This window comes from Lissotriton helveticus, chromosome 7 (genome assembly GCF_964261635.1).
Source record: "Lissotriton helveticus chromosome 7, aLisHel1.1, whole genome shotgun sequence".
NCBI lineage: Eukaryota > Metazoa > Chordata > Amphibia > Caudata > Salamandridae > Lissotriton > Lissotriton helveticus.
The window spans coordinates 82,509,070-82,530,782 of NC_136068.1; the positions used below are offsets into that span (position 1 = coordinate 82,509,070).

At 49.4% G+C, this 21,713-nt stretch overlaps 1 protein-coding gene across 1 annotated transcript in view; it reads right to left on the reverse strand.

Moving 5' to 3' along the window:
• The window catches only part of NOP2 (NOP2 nucleolar protein), a 95,711-nt gene that overhangs the window by 21,644 nt on the left and 52,354 nt on the right, over nt 1-21,713 (reverse strand). The window contains exons 9-13 of the mRNA XM_078651556.1: nt 5,135-5,224; nt 4,947-5,034; nt 4,679-4,819; nt 4,195-4,334; nt 3,703-3,792 (exon numbers count right to left, since the gene is read on the reverse strand). Coding sequence (XP_078507682.1) covers nt 3,703-3,792; nt 4,195-4,334; nt 4,679-4,819; nt 4,947-5,034; nt 5,135-5,224 — 549 coding nt within the window. The remainder of the gene's footprint in view (nt 1-3,702; nt 3,793-4,194; nt 4,335-4,678; nt 4,820-4,946; nt 5,035-5,134; nt 5,225-21,713) is intronic.

Sequence of the window (21,713 nt, forward strand, 5' to 3'; positions counted from 1 at the left end):
GGTGGTAATTTGCGATTTCAATGTGAAGCACATACATGCCCTTAGGGCATGTATATTCGCGAAATGTGCCTCCAGGCTTATTTCAGGGGTGCAACAGGGTGTCCTTTTGCCACCCTTGCACCCTTGAAATTGCATTCTCAACTTGCGATTCTCTAATTGCTAATCGCAAATTGAGAATGTCTTCCCATTCATTCCTATGGGCGTATAGGCCCATAGGAATGAATGGAGAGGTATTCCTCAATTGCGAATCACAATTTGAGATTCGCAATTAAGGGATACGTAGGATTCGCAAAATGTATTGCAAATTCCACATACATAGCATTTTGCGATTCTCAAATAGCGATTCGCAAAACAACGCTATTTGAGAATCGCAAAAGAGGATTTTGATACATATGGCCCTATGTATGCACTCTTAATATTACATAGCACTAAAGGACACTAGGTCAGATAGAAGTATTAGGTACATGTATGGGCTAAGATGATCAGATTTGAGACACTGACTAATCTATTGTAGGAAATTACTGTTAATACTCAACAGGTGTCTTGATATGCAGGGGTATACCTCTAGAGGTATTGTGATAGTCTGACAATGAATAGGAATGGTGTACTACAATATGGTTCATGCTGTGAGAATGTCACACATGAACGTAATTACACCAGTGATAAGATTACAATCCATCTCTATACGTCTAGGCACATATACGATGAAGTGCACACTTAAGATGCTCATTTAAAATAAATCACACTTGGGATGCATTATCACTGGCAATCTCTAAATGCGTATGCGAAATATTTTAGAATTGGCTTCATTTCTTTTTCTCACCATAAGGAAAGCCTATACAAAACCCTGGGCGTAGTTCACCCAGTGGCAGAAGCTGGTCCGCACTGTGCAATCATTGCAAACGGCATCTTACACAGTGCCAGCGGTCGTTTTCTGCTGCTCCAGTAGATTTGTACTCTAGCGGCAGTTCTCAATGCGGACTGGTAGTTTCTCATCGGAAGCGGTCGCGAGCATACGAGACCTCTCGCAAAGATAAACCTGACCTCCCCGCGTTGAGAATCTCGGCGGGAGGTTTATTTTCCACGATCGCGATCGGCAACTTGACGTTGCTGATCACGAACGAGGAAAAAGTCTCGCTGGGATGTCATTTTGCTCGCTGGCGGTCGCCAACTTGACGTTGAGGACCGCGAGCAAGCAAAAAATGCCCACTGCGCTATGCGTTTTTGCACTGTGCTACATGCAATTCGCATAGCTGCGCAAACTACGCAACCTACGCGAGCATAGCGTAGTTCTACACCCAGGGTTATTTGTGATAATTGTTTTCAAGCCAGTCACACAAGCTTCCTTTGTGTACTGAGTAACGGAGCTCAAAAGAAAGCCATATTTAGTCGACCCTTAAAATTAAATATCCCAGAGGAGGGAAATCACCACTTTGTGTCCATTCAATGCAGTGCCTATATTAACAAGAGCAACTCTGCTGGTGAAATCTGTGGGGCAGTGGAGGATCCTAGCATATAAATACATCACTGGTCTTCTGCATTGTCCATCATTTTTAATGTACTTATGGCATCGCGTGACCATTTTGGTGCCTTCATTCAGTGGGTAAAGACTCTGACCCAAGGTTACTTTTACAAATTGCCCCTGAAATGGAATTCGCAAACAGTCCGCTACAAGCAACCATGCGCTTCTGGATTGGTGGAAGAGAAAAGAAGGTTAGAACTTACAACCTTTATATATGGTATGTTGCTAAGTTGTGGCAGTCCCTTTTAGAGATGTGGGTTCCAATGGGGGCTTCTCTACTAAGTTATGGCCTAATATGACTTGGGTGTGTTGGGGATCTTAATTTGAGAGGGTAGAGGTTATGAGAGAATAGACATTTTAGAGTGCACTGGAAAACCGAAAGAATGTTTAAGCATCATGACCACAACGAGCAAACGCCTAACTGTGCTGAGGAAAGCCCTGATAGACCACCCACAAAAGGATGCGCATCGAACAAGATAAAGATAACATCGGGAGGCAGCATGGCCAGTTGCTTGAGTAGGGAGGTCTTGGTGCCTACCCTTTATAAATACTGTTCGTAGAAAGATTCTGGATGAAATCAGGTGAAAGGAACTCGAATGCTAAATCATTTCTCCCTGCCCTTTCGCCAAAAAGACGGGCAATCCCAGATTACCTGGTGTGGCATTATGTAACAGTTATTTCTCTCTGACTCTCCCTCTATTTTAATCTAAGATTGCTAAGAAGAGCTTTAGGGTGAGACACTTCCACAAATATCGGGGTAATGTTGTTTCCAGGGGAATGAACGTAATTCATCTCCCAGCATCTGCAGTCCATGTACGCGTATGCGGTTGCTGCTAACATGGCACAACTTGCTTACAGTCAAACTACCATGAATCTAGTTCTTCCTGCAGCTTAATCCTAAAAGGATCTGTGAAGCACTTCCAGAATCTATCTCAGAGAAGAAACTTGCATGTGCTGTAGAATGGTAGAGGCTTCTGCTCATAGCAGCAGTAAAAGCAAGAGGCAGAGAACCAGCCAGGCTACCACCACATACTGGTACCAGAGACATGACCTCTTTTAGGCCAGCAACATGTGAGAGAAAGGACCAGCTCCGTTACGGATACTAATGACAATGAAGAAAAGCATACTAGGTGCTGGGAGGCAGCATAGCCACCCCTTTAGTGCACTGTGTCCTTTCAGGCAAAGGGGCACCAACACCTTTGCCATGGAATCTTAGTTTTGCATGGAAACCACAGTTAAAGCATCCTAATAAAGTAACATGACATTTTTAACCACATAAGGATTATCAGGCCCACCAGGAGTGTTCATTGCTCAGCCTACCTTCAACCTATCTTGGCAAAAGAACAAAATGATGTCCCAGCCTACGCTGCACCTCAGTTAGCTTTAGGACAACTAACCAGTTCTGGTCTCCTCTGAACCTCACTTGGCTAAAGGGAACAATTTAGACTACTAACAAATAATATGAAAATTAAATATATGTACAGCTGTGTGGCTTTTACAACTGCTGAGGCAGGTATATGGTTTGCATGAAAGCCCACTCAGACTCCTTACGCCCCACAAAACCAAACAAATGGTAGCGATACGCCAAACCGATGCGCAGAACCATAAGTGCACTTCGAGGATGTTGCTTGTAAATCAACATACATTTTCAAGCAACCATTTCAGCTCAAACACATTAATGAAGATTAACGTAGAATTTAATTCTGCCTGGCAAATCCTAAGGACAGCTAGAAAACAGATAAGACCCAAACAATAAGAGCAATAAGACCCAAAGTAATGGTGTTTAAGGTATGGGTGAGTAAAAGATCAGAGACCATGAATTTGTGAAGCTCTTTGGAGGGGTATACCAAATGTATTACAACACAAATAAATCTGCACAGAAAGAGTGTGCGTTAAAAGCCATTGCCTATGGTGAGATGCCAGACATTAATATTTTAAACATGATTTCAACCTTTTTGAAGTCAGAGTTAACAGAGTACAGCAACCAAACGAGGAAGCAAGTTTGTCTCCAAGTTCATTGTGCTTTCCGTTTTTTGATGACCAAATGGAAATTAGTAACACGCCTCGACTATTTTTACCAGAGCACCTGCCCTCACGTGTGACAGTACCAAGATAGTATGATAAACACATGGGATAGCCCCATCTCATATCTTGACCAGATGCAATTCTCCATACAATACCTTGTTAGTTTTGACTCCTGGGTCTTTGGAAATAACTCCTGTCCCGCTGCAGGGGGCATCCAAGAGTACACGATCGAAGCCTCCAATCACCTGGAATAGAAGAGGTTTGGGGAACCTTTGATGAAGATGTTCTGTCTTTAAGATTCACTATTAAGAACAGCTTTTCAGAATAGACAAATCTCAACACAATGCAGGCACCATTAACAGTCCTCAACATACAGCATTCCTTAAGCCACATTTACTCTCACATGTCTCAGGGTTGGAGGTATCTGCTCCGAGACACCATGCAATGGTGAATATTACAAATACGTTTCAGTGTAATATTCACAGAACAGAACTCACTCTAATACCATTGCCAAGCTGTGTTATTTCCTTCATAACATGAGCTAGTCCAACTGCTGCTGGAGACAAGCAACCTCACACTAGCCTTGTTATAGAGGGAATACTTAAGCGGAGGGCATTTTTGACCTGCGGTTGAAGCAAACCTCTCACCTTGGGGAACTCTCGCCCATCACAGTTGCTGATAACAGCGTTGGTGACTCCTAGACGGTGCAGATTTCCCACCACACTCTTGAGGCGATCAGCATTTACGTCATTTGCCAGAACTACACCCGTGTTCTTCATTAGCTGAGCTAGAGCAGGGCAGAGAGAGGAGGAGGATTAGGAAAATCTTGCACAAACAAGCCTGGAGATGTTTTCTGGGAAAGAGAGTAGGTAAAGAGGGGCTTTGGGGGAAAAAGTATGGTCAGAGGAGGAAGGCAGAGCAGAGGGAAATCTGTGAGATAAGGACTTGTCTGGGCAATGGAGAGAAATATATGGTATAAAAAGGCCTGACAAATGACAGAAGAGGCAGAGTTCTTGCATGAAAAACTGTTTTAGGGAGAGACTGGCCATAAGAGAGATATTACAAGGTAGAAGCAAAATGAAAACAACAAATAAAGGTTGGTAGACAGGCTGAAAAAAATCCAAATCATACCGATGTAGCTGGTTTTGCCTCCAGGTGCACAACACATATCCAGGATGCGCTCATTCTCCTGCGGTGCCAAAGCCATGATAGGAAGCATGCTGGAGGCTCCCTGAAGCATGTAGTGTCCTGCTAGATACTCTGGGGTGGCACCTGAGCGGCAGAAAAAGTAGATGCAATATTGCAATCACTGGGCACCGCCATACCAATCCCATAAAAAAAAGTTAACACAGGCACCAAACGATAAATTAAATCCTCCCACATCATACTTTCTACTCACCAATCGGCACAGAGGAATCAAAAATAACTAGGCCTGTCTTGGACCACTTCCCCAGTGGGTCGAGGTTCACCCCACGGTTAATCAAGGCCTAAGCAAAGAAAAAGTGCAAGGGGTTAGAAAGTGCAAAGAGCCATTTGAAATTTGCTGCAACAGCGGGAAGCTTGACAAGTTGACACCAGTCACCTCACCTGAGCTAGATCTCGGCGTCGAGTCTTCAGTGTGTTTGTTCGGATGGTGACTGGACGATGCACCTCATTTGCTTCTAGAAAATCCACTAGCTGGAAAGAAATAAAACTGTTGAATAAGCAGGAGAGAGCAGGAGGGAGGGAGGGAAGAAAAAAGAAAAAGGCAAAAAGGTAAGAAAATACAACAAACAAAAACAAGCATTGAAAATGCAATAGGTCTCGCAATAGAAGAGTTTAACTTTTTTCGTTTTGCAAATGGATGAGTGGCGTTGCGTGGATGAGTGGCGTTGCGTGGATGAGTGGCGTTGCGTGGATGAGTGGCGTGTGAGAGTGGCGTTGCGTGTGAGAGTGGCGTTGCGTGTGAGAGTGGCGTTGCGTGTGAGAGTGGCGTTGCGTGTGAGAGTGGCGTTGCGTGGGTGAGTGGGGTTGGAATGCAATAGGTTTCGCATTAGAAAAGTTGTAGTTATTGGTCTTGTAAATGACAATTTATTTATTTTTTCGTTGTTAAAATTGCTAAATTGATGGCTTTGTCATTTCCAATGCCAATAGTTATAACTTTTGCGAATGTGACACCTATAGCATTTGGAATGCAACATGTTTTGTATTTATGTGACTTATATGGCAGCTCTGGTCGTTATGCTACATCTCTAGATAGTTTTATCTTTCGCAAATGTGACACCTATTGTAACACAATATGTGTTGTGAGTGAGGGTGAGGGTGAGGGGTTGAGGGTGAATGAGGGTGAGGGGTTGAGGGTGAGTGAGGGTGAGGGGTTGAGGGTGAGTGAGGGTGAGGGTGAGTGAGGGTGAGGGTGGGTGAGGGTGGGTGAGTGAGGGTGAGGGGGTGAGGGTGAGGGGTTGAGGGTGAGGGGTTGAGGGTGAGGGGTTGAGGGGTTGAGGGTGAGGGGTTGAGGGTGAGTGAGGGTGAGGGTGAGTGTGAGTGAGGGTGAGTGAGGGTGAGTGAGGGTGAGTGAGGGTGAGTGAGGGTGAGTGAGGGTGAGTGAGGGTGAGTGAGGGTGAGTGAGGGTGAGTGAGGGTGAGTGAGGGTGAGTGAGGGTGAGTGAGGGTGAGTGAGGGTTTGAGGGTGAGTGAGTGAGGGTGAGTGAGTGAGGGTGAGTGAGGGTGAGTGAGGGTGAGTGAGGGTGAGTGAGGGTGAGTGAGGGTGAGTGAGGGTGAGTGAGGGTGAGTGAGGGTGAGTGAGGGTGAGTGAGTGAGGGTGAGTGAGGGTGAGTGAGGGTGAGTGAGGGTGAGTGAGGGTGAGTGAGGGTGAGTGAGGGTGAGTGAGGGTGAGTGAGGGTGAGTGAGGGTGAGTGAGGGTGAGCTTCGAATCCAACCTGGCCAAGCTGTGTTTGAGAATAAATGGGCAGCCAACCTAAAGCAACAGAGGACCTCTCTATTTATTGATCAAATACTTTGTGAAAGCCAAAGAAGGCAACTTCATATCAAGGGAACTACATCAAGTCTTTATGAATTCCCAAACGTAAACTAATGTGATAACATTAATGCGATGTGCAATGTTTAGTCATTGGTAAGCTAACATTTCTGAAAAAAGGACATCTTTTTAAAATTTATTTGTATTGACAATTAGAAGATAGGATCAATCTACATACTCTTTTAAGATACAGGTTAACATATGTTCGCCCTGCATGGGCAACGCATTCACAACTACTACAATTATAATTTGGCAAGGTTAGGTATATCAGGTACACAGAACATTGTTGTACCCCAGCACATCTTTAATTGCCATGACCAATGCCCGGTTTCAGTAGTTATCGAAGGATATGTACGAGCAACAGATATATGGCGAATTTGTGTTTTGCAATTTGTTGTTCAGCATGCCAAATATGTTATACACTTATAAAATTTCAATTAAATGAATTCGATTTTATATGCTTTCTAAGCAATGTTTTGAGGTTTAGTTTAGTATTTATTAACTCACAATTGGGAAAGCTTTCAAAGTAGAGATTAACATTAAAAAGTGACATTGTGATCAATTTACCACATTTTTTAACAAGTAAAAAATAGAGCACTGCTCTGTAGCTCATTATTTATAACAAGCAAAATAAATATGTCTGCTTTGTGACTAATGCAAGACGTTTATAGCGCATGAGGGTGATAAGCTATATTCACGGCAGGGTGTGCTCTGCTCGTGCATGATCTGCCTCCGCTTGTGCCAAGGGTACAAACGCACCAAGAAAGACACTTCCGCCACACAACTGTCATAATAGCTAGTTTTTTGTCTAGGTGTGAATTGTGAAGCAGTGACCCAGTGGAAGAGTCAATAGCCGGGGGTGGAGATAGGGGCTCCACTCAAGGGGGGGGAGGGGTCTGTGACTAGGAGGGAAGATCCTCTTCTCAATGCAAATTTCTACGTAACTTCTTTTCGATGAAGGCTGCTCGAGGGGCTGTGTCTGTAGAAGTAAAATGCTCCTATTAATGTAGCTTGCTCTACAACTTCTTTTAGGTGGGGTCGCACAGAGGGACATGCGACTACAGCATCAAGAGGGTCTCAAGATTGAAACCATTGCTGATGTTTAACTGTATCGAATATGTTTAAAAATCAATTAAAGCAGCCTAAAGGGGAGAAAGGAGGGGTGAGTGTAAGCCGAGGTCACACGGCGGGCAGGGGAGGGGGCGGAGCGGGGAGAGCGAGAGCGGCATGTGGGTGTGAAGAAGCCGGGCCGGGCAGGGGAGGGGGCGGAGCGGGGAGAGCGAGAGCGGCATGTTGAAGGCTGCTCGAGGGGCTGTGTCTGTAGAAGTAAAATGCTCCTATTAATGTAGCTTGCTCTACAACTTCTTTTAGGTGGGGTCGCACAGAGGGACATGCGACTACAGCATCAAGAGGGTCTCAAGATTGAAACCATTGCTGATGTTTAACTGTATCGAATATGTTTAAAAATCAATTAAAGCAGCCTAAAGGGGAGAAAGGAGGGGTGAGTGTAAGGGAGGGGGCGGAGCGGGGAGAGCGAGAGCGGCATGTGGGTGTGAAGAAGCCGGGCCGGGCAGGGGAGGGGGCGGAGCGGGGAGAGCGAGAGCGGCATGTTGAAGGCTGCTCGAGGGGCTGTGTCTGTAGAAGTAAAATGCTCCTATTAATGTAGCTTGCTCTACAACTTCTTTTAGGTGGGGTCGCACAGAGGGACATGCGACTACAGCATCAAGAGGGTCTCAAGATTGAAACCATTGCTGATGTTTAACTGTATCGAATATGTTTAAAAATCAATTAAAGCAGCCTAAAGGGGAGAAAGGAGGGGTGAGTGTAAGGGAGGGGGCGGAGCGGGGAGAGCGAGAGCGGCATGTGGGTGTGAAGAAGCCGGGCCGGGCAGGGGAGGGGGCGGAGCGGGGAGAGCGAGAGCGGCATGTGGGTGTGAAGAAGCCGGGCCTTTGAAGTGAAGCTAAGCTTCACTTCAAAGGTGTCGGAGGAATGCGGGCGGCTGTGCACGCGCTTTTAAGCTCAATGCACATGCGCATTGAGCTTAAAAGTCACGGGCACTGCAAGGAATCGCCACGATTCCTTGCTTCTTAGTTAAAGCTTGTATAAGCCGCAATAGGCTCGCAAGCTCGATGCGCATGCGCATCGACAGGCGAGACCTAAAAATCAGTAGGCCAAAACAAATGAATGAGAAATAAAAGGGAAATCACAAAGGATGGAAAGCTTAAAAGAAGAAACAATAGTAAAAGATAAAAAGACAGCTAAAGCAAAAACAGGCTATATAGAAATGAGAATAAAAAGAAAAGATGTAGAAAATAAAGAAGTAAAACCAGGATCAGGAGGAGAAAGAGCAAGAAGCACAAACAATGACAATTAAGGGGAATTAGAGAAAGAAAACTATCAGTATCACCAAAGAGGAAAGAGAGCTAACAGAACTCGTTCCTTCCTGCCTTACACAATGTATATATAGTACAGACGTTGATTGGTGAGCACAAGCTAACCATAGTTAAGATGTGATCCTCGGATCACGGAAATCATTCTAGTAGGAAAAACGCCCTCACACACAGCTTGTGGCATGCATCATTACTGGACTTATCCCAAAACCAAAACACGACATGATGTTTAGATGGGCTCGAGCACGAAGTGGGATTGTAGGAAAGTGGATCAGTATTTGGGATGAACACGTGTCCACCTTAGGACAAGGCCAATACCTGCTACTAGATGCCACACAAATTAAATAAACATGTGCTCAACCCCTGGTACCATGACAGAAAGCAGTCACGTTTAAATCAAAGGCAATGTGTAAAGTATGTTAGCAGTGTATACACAGTAGAAAAGGTTTAATTAAACACAACAAAATTCCACAAACAAGTTTAAAACAGAGAGACAAATTTTAAGAGTCAAATAAGATTAAAACAACAAATATCCAATAAGGGGAACTGGAGATTTGAATTTTCCAAGATTTAAGTGAAAATAGCCCCACAAAGATCCAATGATCTATGGAAGGGGTAGACCAGAAGCTAAGCATGATTTGAGGCCAACCACAATAGAACCAGTCAGATGGATTGTTCCCAGTCAAAGTCTGCAAGACCAAGAGTTCTAAGCAAGATTGAAAGTGTTAATCCAAAAAGCACTGGCAAATCCAATAAGTCTTTCCTAAGCAATCGCTATTGGCTTGCCACTGTGTTTTAGCCATGTTGTATAGCAGCGCGGCTGCTGTTCAACATGGGTAAAAGTTTGTGCCATAGAGAAGAGTGACGTGGCGTGGCGTAGAGTGGAATTGCGATAAGTAGAGTGTTTTAGAGTGGAGTGGCAAAGAGTGTAGTGTATTTGAGTGGCACAGTGTAAAGTCATCAGGAGTGGCATTTATTGGAGTGGTGGTAGAGTGCATTGGAATAGAGTGTTGCAGAGTATAGTGGCATAGAGTGCAGTGGCACTGAATTCAGTGGCATGCAAGGCAGCGTCGTTGAACAAAGTGGTGTAGATTAGAATGGTGCATATTAAAGTGCAGTGACATGGAGTGATACAGAAGGCAGTGGCGTAGTGTCGAGTGGCAGAGTGCAGTGGCGTGTAGAGTAGAGTCAAGTGGCATAGAGTGCATGGCGTAGATTGATGCAGAGTAGCAAAGAGTGATGCAGAGTAGAGTGCAGTGGCAGAGAGCAGTGGTGTAGAGAGGAGTAAAGTAGTACAGAGTAGAGTGGGGTAAAATTCAGTGGAGAAGAGTGAAGTGCTGCAGAGTAGAGTGTCAGAGTGCAGTTGTATAGAGTGGCACAGAGGAGTGGCACAGAGAGCAGTGATGCAGTGTAGAGTGCAGTGTCGTTGAGTGCAGTGGTTAAGAGTAGAGTGGCGTCGAGTGCAGTGGAACAGAGTGCAGGTAGAGTCGCATTGAGTGCAATTATATTATATTCATCAAGTCGTGTAGAGTAAAGTCGTGCAGAGTAGATTTGAGAGGCGTGTAGTGGATTGGCTTGAGTGCAGGGGCACAGAATTGAGTGTTGCAGTAGAGTACAGGGGATTCAGTGCAGTGGCGTAAAGTGGGACAGGTTAGAGTAAAGAGGCATAGAGTGCAGTGTGGTGTAAAAGTGGAGTGGTGCAGAATAGAATGCGGTGGAGCAGAGTGGAGTGGCATAGAGTGGAATATTCATGGTGTGGCAGCACACTGCCATTACAGACAACACCTTTTCAAGGGAAATGACCACTACACTTGCACAGACCTACAGTTTTACTATTAAACCAATTCAGTGCACAGACGAAAATGTGTGGAAATTGCATCACTTAGTGTAATGATTTGTTTTGATCGTATTAAAGTATTTGTGTGCCTAATTTTGGTATATTCTGAAATACTTCTACAATTTGTTTAAATTTTGGCACGTACTAGAAAAAGATTTACAGGCCCGTTTATAAAATGGGAACACTCAGAAGGATACTGTAAATAAGGTTTGGGTAAAGGAAGGAAGGAACTCAAGCTGGACAGCCGTAAACAAATAATGCCAGCAAATGGAAAGCAAGAAAACTTGAGTTACAAACCACAAAGCCAATGGCAAGCAACGGGCAGAATGCTTTACGAGGTTAACTTTCTGAATGTCTCCAAGATGTCATTAATAAACTAGACAGCTGCCCTGCCAGGTATGCTGCGACCTAAAAAGGGACTTCGGCATTTATTTTTCTACAGCAAAACTTTTCTCTCAGAGGGACAGATCTGAAATTATGCCCACCACCATGGAATTGTCAGTCAGATAGCTGCCGCAGGTTGGTACCACTGAGGCTGTGAAGCTTCTGTGGTTTTTGCTTGAATATGTTTCTATGTCCCAAAAAAGAAAGGGACTGTCAATTTTAGGTCCATGCCTACCAGACAGCACAGCGGTCCGGTTTGCTAATGACAATTTGGGAGTTGTGTTTTTTGTTTTTTCCTCTTTGCATGTGCTAGGATACCCACGCATGATTGATTTACCATGTCAATTTTCTTGTTCTAAAGTTCCCTGGTCCACTCTATATTTCTCATTGAACTAAACTTTATCTCTATTGACATGACACTTTTTTATGTAGCGATATAACAGATATGACAATCATTATTGGTAAAACAGGTGGAATTACATACTGGTGCTTCTCCTATGGTTGAAACATTATACAGTTGTTTTATTTATTTATTCTTTTTTTCATTTAAGTTTCCATTCTAGTTTCTTTTTAGCCAAATTGGGAAATGGCTTCCTAAGGTATGCCTCCTGCAGACACATCACCCCCCATGCGCAGACTTCAGACCCTGGAACTGTGCTGTACGGCCTGCCTGCTCCTTTAGATGGGCCGTTGGTCTCTCATACACAACCAGGGAGGGGCTACAGGCACTGCTGGTAGCATTCATCCCTGCATGAAGTAAATAATTCTAAAACAAAAGGTCTTCTTCTCTGAGCCAAGAACATATCAGATGTCAGTTTTGCTGGATCGAAATAGTTAGTTGCTACGCCTACATATCGAATAGTTTCTTACCTGTCAGTGTAGTTTTGCAGCTTGAAGATCTTTCTGGATTCACTATGCTGTGCATATTCCGCAATCTGGTGGTTGGGTCCGGAATCGTAGTCTTTTTTTCTCTTTTTCTTTTTGTTGTAGCCCAGGTGGGCGTCGACGTCCCACCATTTGGTGTCCTTTCGGTGACGACGGCGTGCTTCCGGCAGAAGCTACCACCCTTGGGCGCCATCTTCGGATTCTTTTTTCTGTCTCTTTTCCTTGTTTGTCTTTGTAGTGAATCCATGGCTATGTATGTTAATCGTTCTTTCAACGTTAGTGTTTCCACGTATTTTGTAATTGTTCCAACTTGCTTTCTTTTCCATGTTTTTCCACCCTCTTTTCCAGCCTCATCTTTCTGGCGGAGGCGGGTGGGTTCGCTAGTGAATCCAGAAAGATCTTCAAGCTGCAAAACTACACCGACAGGTAAGAAACTATTCGTTTTGCAGCGTGAATTTTTCTGGATTCACTATGCTGTGCATAGATTTTGTAGCGGTTTTCGTTACTTTTGTGGCGGTTGGGTGGAAGATGAGCGTTGGTTGCTAAAAATATGTTGAAGCACTTTTTGTCCTACTTGTGCTTCCTTGTTCATCTGTACATCCACGCAGTAGTGCTTCGTGAAAGTGTGTACTGAAGCCCATGTTGCCGCCAGGCATATATCCTGAATCGGTGTGTTGGCCAGGAAGGCAATTGTTGCTCCTTTCTTCCTGGTGGAGTGGGCTCGTGCCCCTCCTGTTAGCTCCTGGCCAGCTTGCTTGTGGCAGAACTGAATTGTCTGTGCGATCCATCGGGCTATGGTGTTTTTCGTAACTGGTTTGCCCATGTAACTGTTAGCGAAGGACACGAAGAACTGTTTTGTCTTCCTGTGGTCCTTCGTTCTTTCAATGTAGTGCATCACAGCCCTTCTTGCGTCTAGGGTGTGGAGCGACCTCTCAGCGCTTGTAGTGGGGTTTTGGAAGAAGCTAGGGATCTGAATACTCGGATTCATGTGGAACCTTGACACCACCTTTGGCATGAAGTATGGGTCAGTTCTCATCACGACCCTGTCGCTGTGTATCTGAATGTAGGGTTCCTGCAGTGTGAGTGCCTGCAGTTCGCTCACCCTTCGTAGTGAGGTGATCGCCACCAGGAAGGCCGTCTTCATTGTCAACATTTGCAGTGATGCTTTGTGGATGGGTTCAAAGGGTGCATTCATGAGCTCCGTCAGTACCACGTTTGAGTTCCAGGCCGTTGGCGGCATTCTCTTTGGCGGTGCTATTCTTTTAGCCCCTTCCAGGAATCTTTTCACGACTTGAGATGTGAAGAAGCTTCTCCCTGTTTCTCCTCTTGTGTATGCCACAATCGCTGCTAGGTGCACTCTCAGTGAGGATGAGCTTAGCTTTGCCTTGATTAGGTGTGTGAGGTACCTTAGCACCGTGGACTCCTTGGTCAGTCTCCTTTGGAGTTGTTTCTTGCAACACCATTGAGTGAATCTTTTCCACTTTTCCCCATAGCACTTGCGTGTGCTGAGCCTTCTTGCCTCTCGCAGCACCCGCAGGGTGCTCTCTGGTAGTTTCAGGTGTGCAAATTCTAAGTCCTCAGGAGCCAGGCTGAGAGGTTGAGGCTCTCTGGCTCTGGGTGTAGGATTCCTCCGTTTTCCATGGAGAGTAGGTCTCTTCTTTTTGAGAACTTGTGGGGAGGCCCCTGCGCCATCTCCATTATCTGAGAATACCACGTCTGTCTGGCCCATTGTGGTGCCACCAGGATGAGCGTCATGTTGCTCTTCATGCATTTGTTGAGCACCCTGGGGATCAGTGGTATCGGGGGCAAATGTTTTTGACCAGCTTATCCATAGGGCATTCCCCTGGGACCGTGCCTCTGGTTGCCTGGATGCAAAGTATTGGCATTTTGCATTCCGGTGTGTTGCAAATAGGTCTATTGTTGGGGTGCCCCACTTCCTGAATAGACTCTCTGTTTCCTGACTGTTGAGTTCCCACTCGTGGGATGCTGAAGTCTGCCTGCTGAGCCAATCCGCTTCCACATTGTCCTTCCCTGGCAGGTGTATGGCTAGCAGGTCTATTTTTAGTGGTATGGCCCATTTCCAGATCTCTTGTGCCAAGTTTGACAGCGGGAACGATTGAATTCCCCCGTTTGTTTATGTAAAACATTGTTGTGGTGTTGTCTGTTTGCACCTTCCGGTTGTGTAGGTGTTTCTGAAAGGCCTTGAGGGCTAGCAACACAGTTTTCAGTTCCAGGTAGTTGATGTGCCTGACTGCATCTGTAGGGCTCCACAGACCCCTCACTCTGAGCCTGTTCATGTGTGCGCCCCACCCCTTCTGGGATGCGTCTGTGGTGATGGTCACTGTTGGGTCCGGTGGTGTTAGAGGTTTCCCTTCTGTTATTCTCTCCTTGGTCCACCACCTTATCTCTTCCTGCACCCTGTGTGTTACAACCACTAGATCCTCCCAACTTCCTGTAGCTTGTGACCATTGTTGTTGCAGCCACTCTTGGAGTGGTCTCATTTGTAGGCGTGCATTGGGGACCAGGTGGATGCATGATGCCATCATCCCCAAGATCTTGCTCACAGTCCTCACTGTCAGAGATCGCCCCTTCTGGTAGTGACGTTTCTCCCTCAGTAGGCTGAGCGTTCTCTTTTCGCTCGGTAAGACTCTGCATTGTATGGTGTCGATCTGGGCTCCCAGGAAGATCTTCACCTGCTCTGGTTCCATCGAGCTTTTGCCCCAGTGTATGGAGAACCCCAGGTATGCTAGCGCTCCTGTCACCTGTTCTGCATGCTCTTTGCATGTCCTGTAGCAGTTTGCCTTCACCAGCCAGTCGTCGAGGTAGGGGTACACGTGTATCCCCTTTCTCCTTAGGTGTGCGGCCACTGCCGCAAGGCATTTGGTGAACACCCTTGGTGCGGACTTTAGGCCGAAAGCTAGGGTTGTGAATTGGTAGTGATCCTTGTTTACTGTGAACCTTAGCATGTGCTTGTGCTGCTTGTTCATGGGGATGTGCAGGTATGCATCTTTGAGGTCTATGGTAGACAAGAAGTCCCCTGCTTTTATCTGAGGAATGACCTCTTGTAGGGACGTCATTTTGAATTTTTGAGTTTTGACGTATTTGTTCAGGAACCGTAGATCCAGGATGGGTCTTAGGCTTTCGTCCACCTTTGGCACTAGGAAGTAGTTTGAGTACACTCCCATGTTCCGTTCTTTGAAGGGGACCCGTTCTATGGCCGCTTTGAGGAGGAGTTCTTGGGCTTCCTCTTGCAGTAGTTGCAGCTCTCTTCCTGAGTGCTGTCTTTTCTTTGGTTTTCTGTTTGGTGGCCTTTTTTCCAACTCTATGCAGTACCCGAACTGCATAATATTGAGTATCCACTTGTCTGTTATTTTTCTCCACTCCTGGAGAAAAAATCTCAATCTTCCTCCTACCGGAGTTGCATGTTCCTTTGTGTCTTGTCCGTGTAGCCCTCTCCTCTTTGTTTTCCCGTGCTCCTCCCCCGGAGGGTGTGGGTGGTAGAGCACCTTCTCTCGTGTGAAGCCACTTAGAGGGGGGCTGTTCGCCGCCTCTTCTTCTCTGGCCCCGTCCATTTCCTCTCGATCGAAAGGACTGGCCCCTGCCTTGGTAGTTCCAGTTTTGCCTCTGCTGCCCCTGGTGGCCTTGGCTGTCACTCTGTTGCCCCTGGTGGAAACTCTGGTGAGAATCTCCTCGCTGGCTTCCACCTCTGCCGTTCGGCCTCCGCGACGGAGTGCCCCTTCTCATCCCTCTGAACTGCAGGGCTCCCATGGACCTTGCCGTCTCGTTGTCCTTCTTCAGTTGGGTGAGCTTATCATCAACTGGGGCTCAGAACAATGTTTCACCGCTGAAGGGTGTGTTCAGGATGTTGTTCTGGACTTCAGCCTTGAATCCTGAGATCCTTCTTTCAGTGATGCCTATAGCCATCAGTCTGCTGGATGTTTCTGCCCCGTCCAAGGCTTTCTTCAGGCATGAGTTGGCGATGCTCTTCCCTTCCTCTACCAGGTGTGCTCCTCTGTCACGGTATTGTTCCGGGAGGTGCTTGAGCAACTGTCCCATCTCCTCCCAGTGCTGGTATTGATGCCTATTCAGGAGGGCGTTGGAATTCGCCATCCGCCAGTGCGTTGCAGCGTTTCTCTCAATCTTCCTGCCCGTTAGGTCCATCCTCCTGCTTTCTTTGTCAGGTGGGGGTCCGGACGTTGTTGGGACGTTTGCCCTTTTCCTGGCCGTTGCAGCGATGATAGAATCCGCTGTGACGGAACCCTTGATGTAAGCTGGGTCTTCGGAGGAGAATTTGTACTTCTTCTCGGTCCTCGGCATTACAGATCTGCATGTAGCCAGGTCCTTGAAGGCCTCTTTTCCCTGGGCCGTGATACTCTTGAGCATGGGCAGGAACTGGCTCCTTGTCTGTATGGGGAGCAGTGTCTCGAGCAGGAAGTCTGCTTTTGGCTTCTCCTCTTCCAGCTTAATTCCATAAGAACAAGTTACTTACCTTCGGTAACGATATATCTGTAAGAAACAGTAGTTAGTATTAGATTCCTTACCTTAGAATATCCCCAGGCGTCAGTCTGGATCCGGAAACTTTTGCGTAGCAGTACCCCTGCGCGTCGGTAGGCGTCGTCTGCAGGCGTCCCCTGCGGCTCCGCGTCGTCGGCGTCGTGCGCCGTGATGACGTCGCTGGAGTATATAGACGCCGCCTCCGCGCGCTGACGTCAGTTCTTTGCACACAGCTTTTCCGCGCCAGAACACGCAGAGCCATGTGAGAACTAACACTGGTGCCATATGAAACTAGGGCCCTGAAAGGGATGTCCTTAACCCTAGGTATAAGTTCGCAGAACGGGGAGGATGGGTGGGGCGGTAAGGAATCTAATACTAACTACTGTTTCTTACAGATATATCGTTACCGAAGGTAAGTAACTTGTTCATCTGAAAGAAACAGGTTAGTATTAGATTCCTTACCTTAGAATAGATACCCCAGCAACACCAACCCCGGTGGTGGGTCTGCGAACCAATACAATCCTACACCAGAAAATCCTGGAGGACCGAACGGCCAAAGAAGCCGTCCCTCCGGACTTGACTGTCCAGGCAGTAATGCCTCGCAAAGGTGTGCAGCGAGGCCCACGTAGCCGCCTGGCAAATGTCCTGCAAGGGGACTCCCCGGCCCAGGGCAGTAGTAGCCGCCGTGGCCCGAGTGGAATGGGCCCTCAGCCCAACAGGAGGCTCCTTCCGAGCCAAAGAGTAGCATGCTTTGATGCACAGGACGACCCACCGAGAGATGGTTCGTTTCTGTACCGCCCTTCCCTTCTTCTCACCCACGTAGCCAACAAACAGTTGGTCATCCACCCGGAACTGGCGTGTGCGATCCATATAAAATGAAAGCGCACGTTTTGGGTCCAGACGATGGAGCCGCTCTTCATCTTTTGAAGGATGCGGAGGCGGGAAGAAGGAGGGTAAGGTGATGGACTGCCCGATGTGAAAAGCAGAAACTACTTTGGGCAGGAAAGAAGGTCTAGTTCTAAGAACCACCTTGTCAGGATGAACGGACAAGAAAGGAGGTTTAACAGAAAGAGCCTGGAGCTCACTCACTCTCCTGGCAGAGGTGATGGCAACCAGGAAGGCCGTCTTTAAAGTGAGAAGACGGAGAGGACAGGAATGAAGCGGCTCAAAGGGAGCACACATCAAGAATGTCAGAACCAGGTTCAAGTCCCACTGAGGCATCACGAACGGAACAGGTGGATACATGTGCGTGATGCCTTTCAAGAATCTCAGTACAATAGGGGACTTGAATAAAGATGGCTGATCAGGTAGCCTTAAGAAGGCGGAAAGGGCAGAAAGGTAGCCCTTGATAGTGCCCAGAGCAGAGCCCTGCTGGGCAAGAGAAAGAAGGAAGAGGAGAACCTCGGAAAGAGGGGCAGAAAGGGGATCCACAGCCTTTGCTGTGCACCATGCCACAAATCTGTTCCACCGGCAGGCGTATACCGACTTTGTGGAGGGACGCCTGGCTGCCAGAATCACATCACAGACTTCAGGAGGCAAGTCGAATGGCCTCAACTGTCGCCGCTCAATCTCCACGCATGGAGGTGGAGGCTGGACAGGTTCGGGTGGAGGACCGTCCCCTGCTGCTGCGACAGAAGGTCCTCCTGAAGGGGCAGGCGGATCGAGGGACCGACTGACATGCTGAGTAGCTCGGGATACCAGTATCTTCGAGCCCAGTCCGGAGCCACAAGGATAACTTGGGCCCGGTCGCGCCTGATCTTCTTCAGCACTCTGGGCAGAAGTGGTATAGGCGAAAAGGCGTACAACAGACCGCAACTCCACTCGCGCCGAAAGGCGTCGCCGAGCGAGTGCCGTCTTGGAAACTCCAACGCGCAGAACTGATGACATTGCGCGTTCTCTTCTGTGGCGAATAGATCTAACCAAGGCTCTCCCCATTGCTGAAAGAGGCCGTTCGCCACGTCCGAGTTCAGACGCCATTCGTGATCCACCGAGCACCGACGGCTGAGTTCGCCCGCCCTGGCGTTCAGAGAACCTGCCAGGTGTTGAACCGTCAGAGTCACGCCCTGACGTTCCAGCCATTGCCAGAGGCGCAGAGCCTCCTGGCAAAGGGTCCACGACCCCACACCGCCCTGTTTGTTGCAGTACCACATGGCGGTGGTGTTGTCCGTGAACACCTGCACTACACTCCCGTTGACAAAGGGGAGGAATGCCTTCAGTGCTAGGCGAATCGCCCGCAGCTCCAACATGTTGATATGGTGCCGGGACTCCGCCGGAGACCAGATGCCTCTGATCTCCGCCTCTCCCAAGTGGCCTCCCCAGCCCTGGAGGGACGCGTCCGTCACAACTACGTGCTCCGGTTGGGGAAGGGAGAGGGATCTGCCCCTGACCCAATCGCGGTCCGTAAGCCACCATTGCAACTGTCTCGCAGCGCCCTCCGAGATCAGGACATGGTCGGACAGGTTGCCCTGATGCTGGGCCCACTGAAACTTCAGGTCCCACTGCAGAGCCCGCATCCGCCATCTGGCGTGATGCACCAGAAGGATGCAGGAGGCCATCAGCCCCAGAAGCCGCAGCGTCAACCTGACCGAAACCCGGGACAACGGCTGAAAGATGGGAATCAGAGCCTGAATGTCCCGGACTCGCCGTTCCGGAGGATAAACCCGAAACTGTGCCGAGTCGAGAACCGCTCCGATGAAAAGGAGCTTTTGAGAGGGACACAGGTGTGATTTCGGCACATTGATGGAAAACCCCAGCTCGTGCAGGAGGTCTGCCGTCATCTGAAGGTGGTGGACGACTGTTTGGGGCGAGCCCGCCTTCAACAACCAGTCGTCGAGGTAGGGGAAGACTGAAACCCCTAACCGGCGCAGATGAGCTGCGACCACCGCCATCACTTTCGTGAACACCCGTGGGGCGCTGGTAAGGCCGAATGGGAGCACGATAAACTGAAAGTGCTCGTGGCCTACCGTGAACCGCAGGTAACGCCGGTGGGCCGGCAGGACGGGGATGTGAAAATACGCATCCTGCAAGTCCAACGCTACCATCCAGTCTTGTGGGTCTAGAGCAGCCAAGACCTGAGCCAAAGTCAACATCTTGAACTTCTCCTTCCGGAGGAAGCCGTTGACGTTCCGTAGGTCCTAGATAGGACATAGGCCCCCTTTGTCCTTCTTGGGTACCAGAAAGTAGTGGGAGTAGCAACCACACCCTACTTCTGGCCCAGGAACGCGCTTGATGGCCCCCTTGGCCAAGAGGGCCGTAACTTCCTCCTGCAGAAGTGTCAAGTGGTCCCCCGACACACGGTGGTTCTGCGGTGGCATGGCTGGAGGAGTGGTCTCGAAGGGGAGGGAGTAGCCCCTTCGGACGAGCTGCAGCACCCACCTGTCCGATGTGATCGTGCGCCAGCGGGAGTGGTGATGGCGAACCCTGCCTACCACTGGCGTCGCATGGGCCCGAAAGCTCGGACTAGGAAGATTTGGAGGCTGCTGCGGGGGGAGGTGTGGACTGACCTCGCCGCTGTCCCCTACCGCCACCCCGGCGGAATCCACGGCCGCCACCGCGCTGAGGAGCGTTCTGCGGTGCGTGGCTGGCAGCACGTGTGGGACCGCCCCTTCCGTGGCCACGAAAGGAGCGAAACGAACCAGTCTGCTGGCGCTGGGTCGAGAGACCCAAGGACTTGGCCGTGACCCTGGAGTCCTTGAAGCGCTCAAGCGCGTTGTCCGCTTTATCGCCGAACAGGCGACTGCCATCGAAAGGCATGTCCATGAGGGCATTCTGGACATCCGGCGAGAAGTTGGCGGATCTCAGCCAAGCATGGCGACGAATCGCCACCGTCGTGGACATCGCCCGTCCCAGCGAGTCGGTCGTGTCAAGACCACACCGTATGGAATACCTCGCCGCGTCCCGGCCTTCAACCAAGGCCTGGTTGAGCTTGTCCCGCACCTCCTGCGGGCATTGCGGCAGACACTCCGCGACCGTATCCCACAGAGAGTGGGTGTAGCGGCCTAGGAGGCATGCGGTATTGCAAGATCGCAGTCCTGCACTCAAAGACGAGAAGACCTTCTTGCCAAACTGGTCATATCGCTTAGATTCCCGATCGGGCGGGGCCGTCGGGAATGCGGACTGGGAAGTGGAGGCTTGGATCACCAGACTCTCCGGGGAGGGATGGGTGGAGAGGAAGGCAGGGTCGTCCGAACACGGACGGTGACGCCTGGCAACGTTTCGGTCAACAGGTGAACCGGAAGCGGGCCTGGCCCAGGTGCCCAAAAGGACATCCGTCAGGGCGTCATTAAACGGCAGCAGAGGCTCCTGTGGGCATGACTGCGGTTTGAATACCTCGGTGAGGATGTTAGGCTTCACCTTAGCGACTGGGAGCTCAAGGCTCAAGGCCTTGGCAGCCCTCATCAGTACCACCGAATAGGCAGCCCCAGCCTCCGACGCCACAGTGGGAGGCGAGACGAACCCAGGGTTAGGCGACTCGTCCAGACCACTGGCATCACCTAAGTCACCTACCCAGTCCACGTCGTACTGGCATGCTCGTGACAAAGGGTCCTCAGACCCCTCCCAACCCTCTCCATAATCGTCCTCATCGCCATAGTTCGAGTCAACGATATAGACCGGCTCCTCGGAGCCAAGGGGCCCCAACGGCGCCGGACTCGGCGTCGGACGATGCCGGTCCGACTCCGCGTCAGGAGACAGAGAGGGAATGGGGGTGGCGCCGCGCGGCGCTGGCGCCGGAGCCCCGACGCCGGCCGGAACCGACGGCGGAGTCACGGCGCCGCGCGGAGGCGGCACCACGGGTTGCCCCGATGGAATCGGCGCCGGAGAGGCCGGTTGACCAGCCGGCGACGACCCTGAAGGGCCCAGCGGCGCCGGGGCCTGAGCCGCCGGCGGCGTCGGGGCCGGAGCACCCGGCGGCGTCGGGGCAGGTGCCCCCGAACCGCTCGGGCCCCCAGACGGGACCGACGGGCCCGCAGGCGCCGTAGGCCCCGCCGGAGGAGACATCGCCCTCATAGCCATGAGGAACTCCTCAATCTCCTCGCGCGATGCGCCTTCCCCAGGGACCGACGGGTATAGGGCAGACGGCGTCGGCGACCCACGCGGGGGTGGGGCCACCCGAACCCCCGGCCGCATCACGCGGGCGTCGGGGGGAGTCGGGGGTACGATG